Source organism: Giraffa tippelskirchi, chromosome 3, assembly GCF_054371585.1.
Source record: "Giraffa tippelskirchi isolate mGirTip1 chromosome 3, T2T-mGirTip1v1.2.pri, whole genome shotgun sequence".
Lineage (NCBI taxonomy): Eukaryota > Metazoa > Chordata > Mammalia > Artiodactyla > Giraffidae > Giraffa > Giraffa tippelskirchi.
In genome coordinates, this window is record NC_137277.1 from 170,227,786 (window position 1) to 170,243,461 (window position 15,676).

General features: G+C 39.9%; 1 protein-coding gene across 7 annotated transcripts in view; it reads right to left on the reverse strand.

Annotated features, from left to right (window-relative positions):
- The window catches only part of DOCK10 (dedicator of cytokinesis 10), a 305,040-nt gene that overhangs the window by 104,274 nt on the left and 185,090 nt on the right, over positions 1-15,676 (reverse strand). For all 7 annotated transcript variants that reach the window (XM_081579665.1, XM_081579663.1, XM_081579662.1 and 4 more), the window contains exons 8-11: positions 7,183-7,366; positions 5,635-5,720; positions 5,277-5,360; positions 5,002-5,157 (exon numbers count right to left, since the gene is read on the reverse strand). In XM_081579665.1, the coding sequence (XP_081435791.1) occupies positions 5,002-5,157; positions 5,277-5,360; positions 5,635-5,720; positions 7,183-7,366 (510 nt within the window). The remainder of the gene's footprint in view (positions 1-5,001; positions 5,158-5,276; positions 5,361-5,634; positions 5,721-7,182; positions 7,367-15,676) is intronic.

Genomic DNA, 15,676 nt, shown 5'->3' on the forward strand with positions numbered 1-15,676 from the left:
CTGGAAAGCAGCTTCATTAGTTCAGATTTTTGGATCAATTTCTATTTTCAAAGAAATATTTTATACTCCAAAGCCATCAACTTGAATTTGGTTTTCAATTGACTGACTGAAAAATTACATGCTGTCAAGTATTGTTTCCTCATCATGAAAAAGTTCTTTTGGGGAGTCTTTTTAGAAGCTCATTCATTAAATGCAATTGTATTGTTGTTGGCTCTTCAGCAACTTGGAGAAACATTTCAATTAGTTTAAAAGCATGTTCGCTGAGTTAAAAACAATGAGTTTAAAAATAGTGACATGAATAAATGAGTGTCACTGAATAATCGCAAAAAGATTTTTTAAAACAATACCATTACATACAAAATTGAAGTTGAGTCCATAAGGCTGTTTTATCAGTTTTTTAATTATTGTTTATAAACACTATGAAATTATTCTGAAAAGTATTTTCTTAGTTTTTAAGATTTGTATAAATTACAAAATTAATTAAAAATGATACAGGCATACAGAGAACTTGAAAACAACTCATCCCTTTGGCCTGACAGATACGAAAGGGCTCCCAAAAGCTGTTCTTTGAATTGGACATATTCTCTTGCCTGAGACTGCACCAAATACAAACATTTAGCTTCTGAATATGGGCTTTAGTATAAAGATAGGAATCCAATGGGCTTCCCAGGTGGCGCTAGTTGTAAAGAACCTGCCCGCTAATGCACAAGACTTAAGAGATGCGGGTTTGATCCCTGGGTTGGGAAGATCCTCTGGAGAAGGAAATGGCAACCCACTTCAGTATTCTTGCTTGGAGAATCCTATGGACAGAGGAGCTTTGAGAGCTACGGTCCATAGGATCGCAGAGTCGGACACGACTGATATGACTTCACACGCATACACAGGAATCCATGTGGCAGGAGTCACATGCCCCTGGCACTGGAAAGAAAAGCCCATTCTCTTTGATGTTTGTTTCTAAATTTGAGTTTTTAATTACACTTAAGGATGTATTTTGGCTTCCCTGGTGGTTGAGCAGTACAGAACCTGCCTGCCAATGCAAGAGACTTGGGTTTAATCCCCGAGTTGGGAAGATTCAGTGGAGAAGGACATGGCAACCCATTCCAGCATTATTGTCTGGGAAATCCCATGGACAGAGGAGCCCAGTGGGCTACAGTCCATGGGGTTGCAAAAGAGTCAGATATGACTTAGCAACTAGACAACAACAAGGATGTATTTGGTCAAAAAAGAATTCATTTTTATTTAATAAAATGATTAAGTGATATTATGATTTAGGTTAAATTTTCCTGATATTTCTAAATAGTTTCAAGACTAAGTTTCTAGTTTGTTGTTTTTTTTAAATCCCAAGTGAAAATATGTTCTGAATACTCCTCCTAACACTTTCACATAAAGGAACATTTTTCCTGCTATAATCATCCTCGACGTGGCCACATCTACCATGCTCTTCTCTGGCTTCATGTTACTCAGCTTCTTAGCAGCATTCCACACAGCTGACTCTTTCTTTCTTGGCATCATGAGTCAGTCTTTCCTGGTTTATCCCTACATCAATGACCATTCCTTTTGAGTTTTCTTTGGTCACTTCAATATTCGTCCATTTATTATTTCTTACATACACAGAAATTTCTACATGATTTCCTGTAGGTCACTGCCTGGACGAGCCTTCCAGACTTATATATCTGTTCATGCCATTCCCTTGAGTTCCAAACATGTGTTTGAATCTGCCTAATGGCCATCTCGATTTGAATATTGAATAGGCCAATTAGGCTTCCCATGTCCAAAATGTACCTTTTGGTCTGTATCCCCTTTTGGTCTGCTCTTCCTCTAGTCTTGTCCTCCTAGTAATGGCACCCCTTACACATATAAGGGTCTAAAGCAAAAACTAGAGACTCATCCTTGAGATTTTTCTTCTCCTTATTCTGTATATCCCATATATCCAAAAAATCTGTCAATTCAATTTACAAAACCTCAGTCAAATCCATCCATTCCTCTCCTTCCTCTTTGCCAGCCCTACAACAAGCCACGCTGTGAACTGTAGTAATAAACTTCTGTTTCCCTTGGTCACCTCTTGTTTCTTTCAGTCCATTCCTCTGATGGGATGTTTTAAGAACACGAATTAGATCGAACCATTTAAAAGTGCTTCAAACCCTAGGACGGCCTCCAATTACACTAAGGATAAATCCAAACTCTTCACTACAGTGTAGAAGACCCTATCTACTCCTACTCTGTGCTGTTTCTCCCACCCCCTCTTGGTCTGCCCTTGGCTTCACTATCTCCTTTCAGTTCCTAGAATCTGCTAACGTTTACCAGTCTCAGGGAACTTCACACTTGTTCTTTCTTCTGCCTGGGGAACCTTTTGCCCTGACCTGATGTTTTCTCTTTCTCAACCTTGGTCTCTGTTCGAATGCCACCCTCTCAGAGAGGTCTCCTGCGGTCCTCTTATCCTCAGTAGCCCTCCTCTCAGTTCCTCTGTATCATCTCTCTCTATATTGATTTACTTTACAGAACTCTGCACAGAATGCAAGTCTCTTGTTAATTCATTTGTTTCCTTATTTATTTCAGTCTTTTCCCAAAGATTCTAATCTTCAAGAGGCAAGGGACCTTGTTCATCTTGTTCCCTGCTGTTTATCCAGTACTTAGAACAAGTCTGGGGCTTCCCTGATAGCTCAGTTGGTCAAGAATCCGCCTGCGACACAGGAGACCCCTTTTGATTCCTGGGTTGGGAAGATCCACTGGAGAGGGGAAAAAGCTACCCACTCCAGTTTCTGGCCTGGAGAACTCCATGGACTGTATAGTCCATGGGGTTGCAAAGAGTCCTTTGGAAGAAAAGCTATGACCAACCTAAACAGCATATTAAAAAGCAGAGACATTACTTTGCCGACAAATGTCCATCTAGTCAAAGCTATGGTCTTTCCAGTAGTCTTGTATGGATGTGAGAGTTGGACTATAAAGAAAGCTGAGCACCGAAGAACTGATGCTTTTGAACTGCGGTGTTGGAGAAGACTCTTGAGAGTCCCTTGGACTGCAAGGAGGTCCAACCAGTCCATCCTCAAGGAAATCAGTCCTGAATATTCATTGGAAGGACTGATGCTGAAGCTGAAACTCCAATACTTTGGCCATTTGATGTGAAGAACTGACTCACTGCAAAAGACCCTGATGCTGGGAAAGACCGAAGGTGGGAGAAGAAAGGGATGACAGAGGATGAGATGGTTGGATGGCATCACCGACTCAGTGGACATGAGTTTGAGTAAACTCCGGGAGTTGGTGATGGACAGGGAGGCCTGGCATGCTGCAGTCCATGGGGTCACAGAGAGTCAGACACGTCTGAGCGACTGAACTGAACTGAGCTAGAACAAGTCTGGCTCCATTAGGCGCACTGAATAAAGTATTTGCTGGAGAATGAATAATAAATTCAACTTTAACTACTTTCACTCTCAGTCACATACATAGGACATGTTACAGTTGGTAAAATATGAAGTATTTGGGGGGAAGATTCTTACTGGAAATACATTTCAGTTTTAGCTCATTTGTCAACAAGAATCTCACAGGTAACACTGAAAACATCAATACCTTGCAAGCATCATATTTACAAATTCTCCTCATTAAACCTGAGGTCCACAGCACACGCCATTACCCTGCTACTGGAATAGGAACGAGGGTCAGAGAAACATTAAGGTACCTGAAGGCCCAAGGGAAGTAGGTTATAATCTTTCTGAAAGAGTTCACCCATTTGCCAGCTACTCACTGTCAAATTAACAAGGCTCATTTTACTACATCATAGAGAGGTGTACAGATTGTGTGTACAATTTGCAGAAAAATGTCATACTATTTCTACCTTCTAAAAGCAAATGTGGCTTGTATCATGGATTTGGATATAAGTTCTTTAAGGTGAAAGATGACAATTGAGGGATGATTTATTAGAAATATGGACAGAATGCATTAAAAAAGAATGAAAAGGAACATGCTAATATATTAACAATGATTTTTGATATTAAGATTGAGTACTTTTTATTTCTTTCTTTATAGCTCAAACTTTGATAATATTTATGCTAACAAAATGTGCCCTTCCCACTCATACATTCACAATTAGTATAGAACTGTCCCCTAGAATACTAAAAATGAACTCTCAAGAGAGCCCATTTAGTAAGAAGAGGAATCTTGTGTTGATTTAATGAGTACAGTGATGTTTCCCAAATATCAGTGAAGCACCTTTTTTGTCTACCATTTACATGTATTATTTATTTAATATTTATATATTATTCTACTTGACTCACTATCTAGCCGTGTTGCAAGCAGTAGTAGCTGTGAAACCACAGAGTTGATTTGTTCATTATAAATATTTTCTAATATACCTTAAAATTAACATATGAACATTAAAATAAAAATGTGGATTTAAAAGCCATCTCAAGTTCCACCAGAAAGATACAAACAGTATATTTGGAAACTCTGAACTACTGGGCTGATTTAATGGAAAGAACCATAAAGCACAGTCCCTTTGTTACTTCTTCTGTATGTTAAAGGAGAAGGCAATGGCACCCCACTCCAGTCCTCTTGCCTGGAAAATCCCATGGACGGAGGAGCCTGGTAGGCTACAGCCCATGGGGTCGCTAAGAGTCGGACACGACTGAGCAACTTCACTTTCCCTTTTCCCTTTCATGCACTAGAGAAGGAAATGGCAACCCAGTCCGGTATTCTTGCTTGGAGAATCCCAGGGACAGGGGAGCCTGGTGGGCTGCTGTCTATGGGGTCGCACAGAGTCGGACACGACTGAAGCGACTTAGCAGCAGCAGCAGTATGTTAAAAGGGAAATTTTATGGCAGTATAATTGACAATTCCACTTCAGAACTTGCGCACTTTAGTCAAGTGGAAAAATGCTGTCAATCATATCCCCTGGTACAATAGAAGGTGTGAACTCAGTGCCTGGAATCATTAGGAATAGAAAAGATTTTAACGAGGGTGGTATGATGTTGGCTGATGGGTACAGGATGTAACAGAAGAGAAACTTACATTCGTTATCGGATCATTTTCATTCTCTGTCACACATCCCTGAAGATTTAAGTTTAGAGCTTTACAAATGATCATGATTCTCTTGGTGGCCTTCTCTTCAAATGGTTTGATCACAAACTCGGGTTCTAAAAGATCCTTTTTCTGAAGTTTCAAGCTCTAAAAAAGTTGGGAAAGTTTTACTCAACAGACACCCATCATAAGAAAAGAGCTTCCAAATTATAAACCACAACTGTACAAGTCAAGTTCACGTTTGCTTAAAGAGAATTCCGACTTACATCTATATCTGGATCCAGTGAGAACAGATTTAGCCTCTCCATGTTTCGAGTTGCTTTGACAGTCTCTTCAGTTTCTGTGAGGTACTACAGAGAAAACAGTGTTAGTTCTTAGTATCTACTTTGCCGGAAACCTACAGACAACCCCATACACATGGCCAAGAAACAGTCCCTTAGTATTAACACTGTTTTAATATTATCCATCAACATTCTGAAATCTTATAGAAACATGCTTTCTGTTTCCTGACTGCTGTGTTTCTTAGTCTAAATCTTAAAAGAAAGCATTTACATCTTTTCCATGAAAGTGATAATCAATAAGTAATTTGAGTTTATTTGTACAGAAAAATGTCAGCTTTATTACTTTCGTGAAGTCCGGGTGCAGGCTGTTTTCTGAAGAATCAGCTTCCTCTAGTGTGCTTTCACAAGTTATAGCATTATCCAGGGAATCTGGAAAAGATACATCAAGACCAGGTCACTAAATAATCCTCATGAATCACTCATCTTTCAAGCCTGTGACATATCGAAACTGAGTTAGACTCGAGCGATGAGGGATGGGCACTGCTGAGCGGATACCTTCACTGTGTCCTGGCTCTAGTCGTCCGTATAGTTGGAAAAACTGGGCCTGGAAATTGGATTTCCTGGTGATCATTTTGGGACACTCTTCATGACACCATTCTGTGCCCATAAGAACTCTGGACCCTTACAGTACTACATCTATACCTGGGGTTGCCTTGTCTCACTTCATCAATGCATATTATAGCTTTCTTATATATGAATATATTTTTGATAATTCTGACTCTCAGGCCATCAACATAAAACCTATGTTCTAGCTTTGGTTAGTTAAACTCTCTAGGACTCTGTAAACATTAATATTCTAGTTGATGATTATTAAGTAAATCATGAGTGTAAAACACCTACTATGGTACACAGCAGGTGTTAAAATCAACACTAATTTTCTTCTTCATTATCCCATGAGTCTCTTAACACGATAGGCAACCAGAAATTAAAGACACTTTGGGGGACCTCCCTGGCGGTTCAGTGGTAAAAATCCTCTTTCCAATGCAGGGGATGTGGGTTTGAGCCCCGGTAGAGGAACTAAGATCCCACATGCCCTGGGGCAATTAAGTCTGAGTGTCATAACTAATACCCAATGCAGTCAAATAAATAAATTAACTAAAAAAATAAAGACTCTCTGGTTTTCATCAACCATGGTGTTGTGCAAAATGTCTTAAAGCAGTTTTCCTTTAGGAGAAGTGACTGAGTCTGAGAATAAACTTGTCCTCCACATGGCTATTAATAAAAACCTGTTTTCCTCCTCTTCTTTTCACCATCTTTTCCCCTTTCTCTTGCTCCCTTCTCTTTGCCTAGAATGGATTAGAGTCTTATGAAAGAACTGGCATAGGCAGAAGAAAAATTTTTTATCTTTTTTTTAAAAATTTTTTATCTTATAAAAATCTCTGATCTCATGCAAAAGTTGGAACTTTCACAACTTGGCTTATCTCCATGGGGTCAAAAGCACACATGAAAGATGCTTTTCAACTATAAGGAAAGGATGCGTATTTGCCATTACACAGTAACATTCATTAATTACATTTAACAGGATCTATAAAACGCAGAATCCCCACTCTAACATCCCATTAGACTTGGTCATTTTTTTAACATTGCTGATCAACGATTCCCAATATCATTTGCTGGATGTTGGCCTCAAATCATTGCCAATCAACTTAAAAATCATACCTCTGTGAGGTGACCCTCACTATTCAGTAAAAGTAAAGGTTTGAGGGTGATTTCCTGGAGCAAATACTTCAGGGTTGGATGAGCTAGACCTGAGAGCTACCAGGGTTACTAGCAGCTAAAATGAACCAAATGCACAGGTCACAGTTAGAAGGGAGGCGGGTAGTGTGCTCACCCAGCCCCAGATCTGTGAGCTCTGCACTCCTCCTGCCCTGAGGGGGCCCCTCAGGACTGATCTGCAGGATTCGGTTGAGGGTGTGGATCCATTCGTCCATATCTGACTCAGTCTCAGCCGCCAACACAAAATAGGTCAGGTCATTCATTTTCAATTCAAAGGCATATTTTCTTAGTCTGTTATTCTGCAGCATAAAAAGAAAAAATACCAACTAAGTCTTAGAGAGTGAGAGATATTTTTTTATGGGGTTTTCCACACAAGGAGGTGACATCAAGGAGATTTTCCAAAACAGACAAAAGTTTAGATGGGTAAGAATTATTTTGGGCTTCCCAGGTGGTGCTAGTGGTAAAGAATCTGCCTGCCAATGGAGCAGACAGAAGAGACATAGATTCAATCCCCGGGTGGGGACAGGCCTGGAGGGCTATAATCCATGGGATCACAAAGAGTCGGACATGACTGAGTACGGCACATCTACATCTACAAGAACTATTTCATTTGGTTTCTTTCAAGGATTTTTGTACAAAGAGATATTTTAAGGTTTTTGTTGACTGGGTGAGCATGTGGGCTCAAAAATTTCATCTTCAGGCATGGGGGAAGTATATTCTAAGCTTCTTCAAACAGTTGCTTTGAGTTGCTACCTTCATTTTCTCACCATGTGTTCTGTCCACAACTCACTCCAGTTGCGTTTTTGATCCCATCATATCCCAGAGGCTGCACTTGCCAAAGTCACCAACAAACTCTATGCTGTTGTCCTACCCAAGAGGCTATACAATCTTTGCTGATCTTTCAGCAGAATTGACACAGGGGCTCCTTCCTCCTTCATGAAACCCATCTCTCTCTGGTTTCCATGACTACACTCTATTCCAGTTCTCTTTCCTCCTGAATGGCCACCACTTTTCAGTCACCTCTATCGACTCTTCCTTATCTTGTGACTTGACGTGTTAACTTCAGCTCTGCCTTAGACTCTTTTCTTTCTTATCTGGTCCAATGACTTTAAATGATATCCACATGCCAGGGGCTCCCAATTCCTTTCTCTGCCTCTGGCTTCTTCATCAACCTCCAAACTTTGGTCTTACTTGACATCTCTACTTGCATTTTGTGACCAACCTGTGAGGTTTGGTTCTAGTTCATTGGATGTGCTCCCATCATAGACTTTGTTGCTGCCACAAAGGCCTGAAACAACCCTTCCATCCCAGTCTCCAGGTATGTATATATACACATAGCACCATGTTTGCCCTTCACGTACTTAGGTGACTTGTAATCCCTCTTCAAATCTGAACTAAAGTTATCCTTGCTCAATGAACCTTTCCCAATTCCCCAGTTAGGACAAGGTTCTTATCCTCCAGGGCACTCAGGACAATTTGGGATTACACGCTTATTCACTTTCATTTGTTTGTTTGCACAGCATATTCCTCCCTTACAGCTGCCTTCATGAGAGCTGGAGTACCACTATATCCTATCACAGTGCCATCACACAGAAGGATTCAACAACAGTGCGTTCAAAACCATTATTTCTTATGAATGGGACAGAAGAGGTTCCAATCCTTGGGAACGAATGAACAGTTGAAGAAATAAACTAACAAATGAAAAACAAAGATTCTCTGTTGTGCAGAGAATTAAAGTGGTCTGATTCGATGAGTAACTACCTTAGATTAGACTTTCACAGAAGGTGAGATCTATCAAGAGAAGTGAGCTGTTTAAAGATCAAAGAAGCACAATTAAAGTAGTGGGAATACAAAAGCAGATTATTATAGCAGTTTATATACATTCCTTCCATGAGATTAGAAATATAAATGCAAAGTAGAAACTTCCCCTAAGGATAACTAGAGCTATGTAACCTGGGGTGGTTGTAAGAATTCCTGAAGATATTTCCTCTTTAAATCACTCCCAGGTAACTCTGATACAAGTATTCAGCTCTTACCCATACTGTTCTAATGCTTTAGGGCACTCACAACTGTAGTAAAGCAAGAATCTATACAATTAAAGTAAGTAAAATACAAATCAGACGGAAGTCGAAGATGAGAGCGTCACCATAGCGTGGAGTTGCAACTTAAACATCAAGGCATAAGCTCTCTGAGAACAAGGTTGCTATTTCTTGGAGGCAAAAAAGAATAATCTTTAATACACTTCTGGTCAAGTTCTCTGCCTTTGGGATGCTCTAAGAAACTTCCCAAAATAGCTTTCTCCTTTCAACTTCCACAATAGCACGATTACTACTACAAACATGACACTTACTAAATACTTGCCGCCTATATACCTGGCACTGTGCTGAGGATTTTACAGTCACCATTTTTGTTTAAATATCATAACAACTCTATGAGAGACACTGTTATCATTGCATTTAGCATATGAAAACATCGAGGTTTGGGGAGACAAATGAAAACCTGATTGGGATACATGGACAGCAAGTGGTGGAGACAGGAAGTAATCCCTTTATATTTTAACACCCTCTGAGACAACCCAGCACAAGGAAGATGTTCATCAGATGCTGTTCTTTGCCACCTGCTGGGCATTATCACACTCTGAAGGAGTATCTCAGAGCTGTATGTTGTCACCCTGCTTATTTAACTTAAATGCAGAGTACACCATGAGAAACCTGGGCTGGATAAAGCATAAGCTGGAATTAAGATTGCTGGGATACATATCAATAACCTCAGATATGAAGATGACACCACCCTTATGGCAGAAAGTGAAGAAGAACTAAACAGCCTCTTGATGAAAGTGAAAGAGGAGAGTGCAAAAGTCGTCTTAAAAATCAGCATTCAGAAAACTAAGATCATGGTATCCGGTCCTATCACTTCATGGCAAATTGATGGAGAAACAATGGAAACAGTGACAGACTTTACTTATTTGGGCTCCAAAATCACTGCAGATGGTGACTGAAGCCATGAAATTAAAAGACACTTGCTCCTTGGAAGAAAAGCTATGACCAACTTAGACAGCATACTAAAAAGCAGAGACATTACTTTGCCAACAAATGTTCGTCTAGTCAAAGCTATGGCTTTTCCAGAAGTTATATATGGATGTGAGAGCTGGACTATAAAGAAAGCTGAGCACCGAAGAACTGATGCTTTTGAACTGTGGTGTTGGAGAAGACTCTTGAGAGTCCCTTGGACTGCAAGGAGATCCAACCAGTCCATCCTAAAGGAAATCAGTCCTGAATATTCATTGGAAGGACTGATGCTGAAGCTGAAACTCTAATACTTTGGCCACCTGATGTGAAGAACTGACTCATTAGAAAAGACCCTGATGCTGGGAAAGACTGAAGGCAGGAGAAGGGTTCGACAGAGGATGAGATGGTTGGATGGCAACACTAACTCAATGGACATGAGTTTGAGCAAGTTCCGAGAGTTTGGTGATGGACAGGGAAGCCTGGTGTGCTGCAGTCCCTGGGGTTGCAAAGAGTTGGACATGACTGAGTGACTGAACTGAACTGAACTGAAGGGGCAGCCATGTCTGGGTGGTGCTGGTTTCTGAAAGTAGACATTGGGGTAACAATGTCTCAGGAAAAAGAAAAATTAGGGGATTGAAGGAGAAAAAAGAATTAGCTAAAAAACTAACTGATCCTTATTGTGGAGTTTCATAGCTCAACTGGCACCTTCTAGACTCTGCCAAGGACAAGTGCTTTGCTCGTGTTCATACTTTCCCATTATTGTCAATTATTATTATTTCTTTTCCCTGTAATGATTCCCTTGCAGACTGGCATTTTCAATAGCCCATGAGCTTGATAAGGGCAGAAGGGCAGACTAGTTATCCTCAGTGCAATGATAGTGTCCATTCTTAAAGAGGTTCTATCAGGTTTGTATTTTGCGCTGGGCAAAACAGACAAGGTCTCTGCCCAGACAGGGAAGACAGGAGTTAACCAATTCATCATTCAAATGTGAAATTGGAAGATAAATGTGCTTAATATTTGTATGAATGTACTGAAGTTGAGGAATAAAAATCAAGGTATAAACATTCTTTTTTGAGAACAGGATTGTTACTACACCATGGGAATTGCAACATGAAAATACTACTATTCTTACAGAACCCTCTGTGTTCTGTGAGACTATAGAAAGGATAACTTTGACTAGTAAAATGCCACAGCTTTATATATACATATACATATAATTGTATAAATTCCTTTACTAAAGTTAAATTTAAATACAGTGAAATACACAAATCAGGCTTTTGACAAATACATAAGCTTATGTAATCCACACCCAGCTTTTTGAGATCATTTTGGCTTCAGTGTAAACAGAACGGCGGGGGCAGGGCAGGAGTGGCGGGAAAGGCAGTGCCCCCAACATTTCCTATGCAAAGCAAACAACTGGGTAGTTCTTTAAGTGCAAATTCTTAGAAGCTATGTTCTCCTCATGAAGGACGGCCAGACTCCTTCACACACCCTCCCACATACTTCCCCAGGTGCTGAAGAAGGAGGTCCATAAAACCGCCTGTGACTTGCACTGACAGAGAGGGTCTAAGGGCAAAGACAGACGTCTGAGAGCAGGAATTAAAGATAGACATGTTTCCCATGACAGTATTGTACCTTCAAAACACCACGGGAACAGAACAGTCACTCAGGATAAAAACAGAAGTGCTCAGAGCAGATCTAAAGTAGCTGAGTTTAGGAGAATGCAAACAAATCTCAGTATTTTCTTGAAAATAAACAAATGAAAGAATCTGCTTGACTAATCTGATGCTGTAAATAATGGGAAAATGTAGATACAAAGCTGTGTAAAATGCTTATATTAGGTCCAAATTAAAAGTGGATTGAGCTGCAACTTGCTTTCAAATGGAGATGTCAAGGAACTAATAAAAAATTACAAAAATTGATTTTCTAAATTGCCTTCTGTACTTTAAGTGAATTAAATATGGCTGACAACTTCAACAATATTACATATTTTTTAAAATTTGAGCAAAATATAACAAGCTCTTGTTTCTTAAAAGGGGGCACTTATAAATGAAATAAATATTCTATTCACAACTTCTCTCAAAACCCAAATTATCTTTTTCTCCTTGGAGTGAAAGAGAACTACTTTCAGTGCAGAGAAGCTTATGCTGGGGAAGATTAAGATGCCTTAAGTGGTTTTCTATCTCACCCTCTGTAATCTTCAAGATAATGGCATACAAAACAGCAAAAAAGAAAGGGCCAGAAGTAGAAAACCAATGGGACATTTTAATAACCATGAAATGCAATGTTAAGTCATTAAAATGATAATCGAGAAGTAATTGTATTCTTCTCACTCCTCAAATTTTCCTTTATTTTCCTGAAATCAGTATCCCTGGTGACTGATGCAACTTCTTTGTTCATTCAAGCTCACCACAGTCTATTTACATGACTTCATAAATAAAAGGAAACTGGAAATATGTCCTAATGCCATCTGATGTGCTTAATGAGTTGTGGCAAACTGACTGCTTTTCATACTGCTCACCTAGAAAAGCTTTGAAATAGATACTCCAATGAAACCACTAAAGTCAGTGGAGGATGGAATACTGAAGGGAGTTATCCAAGCAAAAGATGCCACTGTATCTGTTCTGTCACTAGCATCTTTTATAGAATTTTGCAGAAACAGGAGAAGAGCCACACAACATCAAATTCAGGTTACTGGTATTGGTGGCTACTATCCATGCAATCCTTTCCATTCTCTGTATGTTCATTCATTCAAATACATACTTGTTCAATACATACAAAAATGTATTGGCTATCTTCTATGTGCTAGGTAGAGAGCATTAAAAAATGTTCAAGTGATGTGCTTGCCCCAATGGAACTTACATTCTAGTGCAATGTAATGTCAGGAAACAAGCAATATAATGTGAAATATATATATGTAATATATGTATTACACTGGAGTAGGAAATGGCAATCTAGTATTCTTGCCTGGAAAATCCTGTGGACAGAGGTGCCTGGCAGGTTACAGTCCATGGGGTTGCAAAGAGTTGGAAATGGCTGAGTATACATACACACATTTGTATAATATAGTGTAGCATCATGCAGTAATATCATTCTTGCATATGATATCAGAACCTAGTTTTTGAGATGTGTCACACATGTCTAATTACTCATGCACATGCTCTATTTATTCTGTTTTTTGGCGCATCTTCTCACAGGCAAGAAGCTCTTTGAAGACAGGAACCACATCTAATTTATGTTTGGCTTTCCCACAAAGCTTAGCATGTAGCAAAGTTTTCCATATATATTTGCTGAAGTAAGTCCTACATCTAAATTTCACGGCTTAAAAGGACACACATCTATCTTCAAAGTGTTTCTTCTGCCTGTTGGCTTATGCAGGATAAATGTATTAATATGTATCTATGCAAGCATACCCACTAGATATATGATCACCAAAGTATTTCCTTGGGCATCTTTCGATAAATCTGGATTCTCCTCAGCCTCAAATCTAATTTTTCCACTTATTAGCTCTGTTACTTGGGCAAGTCACTTTATCTCTCTGAGCTTTATTTTAATAAATTGGGACAATAATAATGCATTTTCCATGAACCGTTGTCAAATAATATATTAGATGAAGAAGATTACAAGTGTCATTCTGGTTTTTATTTTTATCACGGGAAGTGAGATTCTTAACAATCAAGGTTTGCTGGGGTGTTTATAGGTTATAGGTGACTTTTAAATTTGTTTTCATTGGCAGGTACACATTTTTTTTTTTTCCCCTTCCCAGTATGACTGCCTTTATGTGGGCACACACCGTCTAAGCTGCTCTGTGTTATCTCACACAGGAGAAGGAAGTGACCCTACTTCCTTCCTGCAGTGGCCTGCACTGCAAAAAACATCTGAATTTTTAGACTTTGGTTAAGCCTCAAAGGCCATTGTCTTGGGACCTATATCCACAAGGTAGCAGATCCAGCACCTAGGAGGAAACTAACAATGTTCAGTTCCAGATGCGTGCGTGCGTGCTCAGTCATGTCCGGCTCTTTGCGACCCCATGGACTGTACCCCACCAGGCTCCTCTGTCCATGGGATTTTCCAGGCAAGAATACTGAAGCAGGTTGCCATGCCCTTCTCCAAGGGATCTTTCCCACCCAGGATCAAACCTGGGTCTCCTGTGTTGGCAGGCAGAGTCTTTACCACTGTGTCACCTGGGAAGCCCATTCAGCTTTAAGTGTTTATGTATAAAGTGACGTCAGTCATTGTCACTGTTAATATTGGGGCACTAGTAGATGGGATTCCTGGGCTATTTACTCCGTTCACAGTGGCAGGATCTGGGATGGGTGGATGGATAAATGAATGAATGAGTGAATGAATGAATGAATAAATGAAAAGACTCCGAGGGAACAAGACAGGATAGATTAGGCTTGCTGCTGCTGTTACTGCTGCTAAGTCGCTTCAGTCATGTCCGACTCTGTGCAACCTCATAGACAGCTGCCTACAAGGTTCCTCCGTCCCTGGGATTCTCCAGGCAAGAACACTGGAGTGGGTTGAAATTTCCTTCTCCAATGGATTAGGCTTAAATAGCCCTGAGTCTCAGATCAAAACTGAAATAGCAAAAGTTGGAAGTTCTGCTTCAGACTGGAAATGAGGGGTGTAAAATAGATCTAGTACTGTTTCATGACACTACAAAAAAGTGGAAAACTACTGTTAGGTCTCTATTTTACCAAGATCAGGAAATTCCTAACCATAAACATCACCTAAAGCCTCTGAGGGGCTTCCCTGATGGCTCAACAGGTAAAGAATCTGCCTAAAATGCAGGTGACACAAGAGATTCGGTTTCAATCCCTGGATTGGGAAGGTCACCTGGAGGAGGAAAATGGCAACCCACTCTAGTATTCTTGCTTGAAAAATGCCATGGACTGAGGAGCCTGGTGGGCTACAGTCTGTGAGATAGCAAAGAGTCAGACAGGACTGAGTGACTAATGTTCCCAAAGTCTCTGAGAATTTTGGGTAGGAGTTTCTCTCTACTTGAAGTAGCCCTTGAAATATTTTTCTGAGAATTCCAAGTCATACTCCTAGGAAAGCATGGTGCTATAGAATGAGTTTGAATGAAGCAAACTAAAACGGCTTATTCACTAAAGAGTGTTATGAGCTGGAACACTCTGAGAATGCTGGGTGGTAAGTAGCACTTTCTGAGGCAGACTCTTTGTTTTTCTTCTCTGTTTTATTCCAGTGAAACTGACAATAATTCTTAACAAAATAGATCTGACTCATCCTATTATTCATTTGCTTTGTGCTTCTGTGTGTTTCATCCTCCGGCACATTTTGTACCTGCAAGCTTGCTAGAACAATGACTAAACTTGTACTGTATCATCCGGAATCTTCTTTCCAGATGCAAAAACTTGTAAGTCACTTTCTGAGCTGTAAGCAAATAGGTAAGAACTGGGATCCAGGTACAAGGTGACAAGGACCTAGATGTGTATCTTCCCAAAGGGATCTCAAGAAACTAAAGGTCCCTCCTTCTATAAAGGATAACAAGCTTATGATAAAGAAGAATATAAATACAGGGATATAGAGCTGAACTCTTTAAAAGATAGAGTACATGATCCCAGATATGTGAATGAG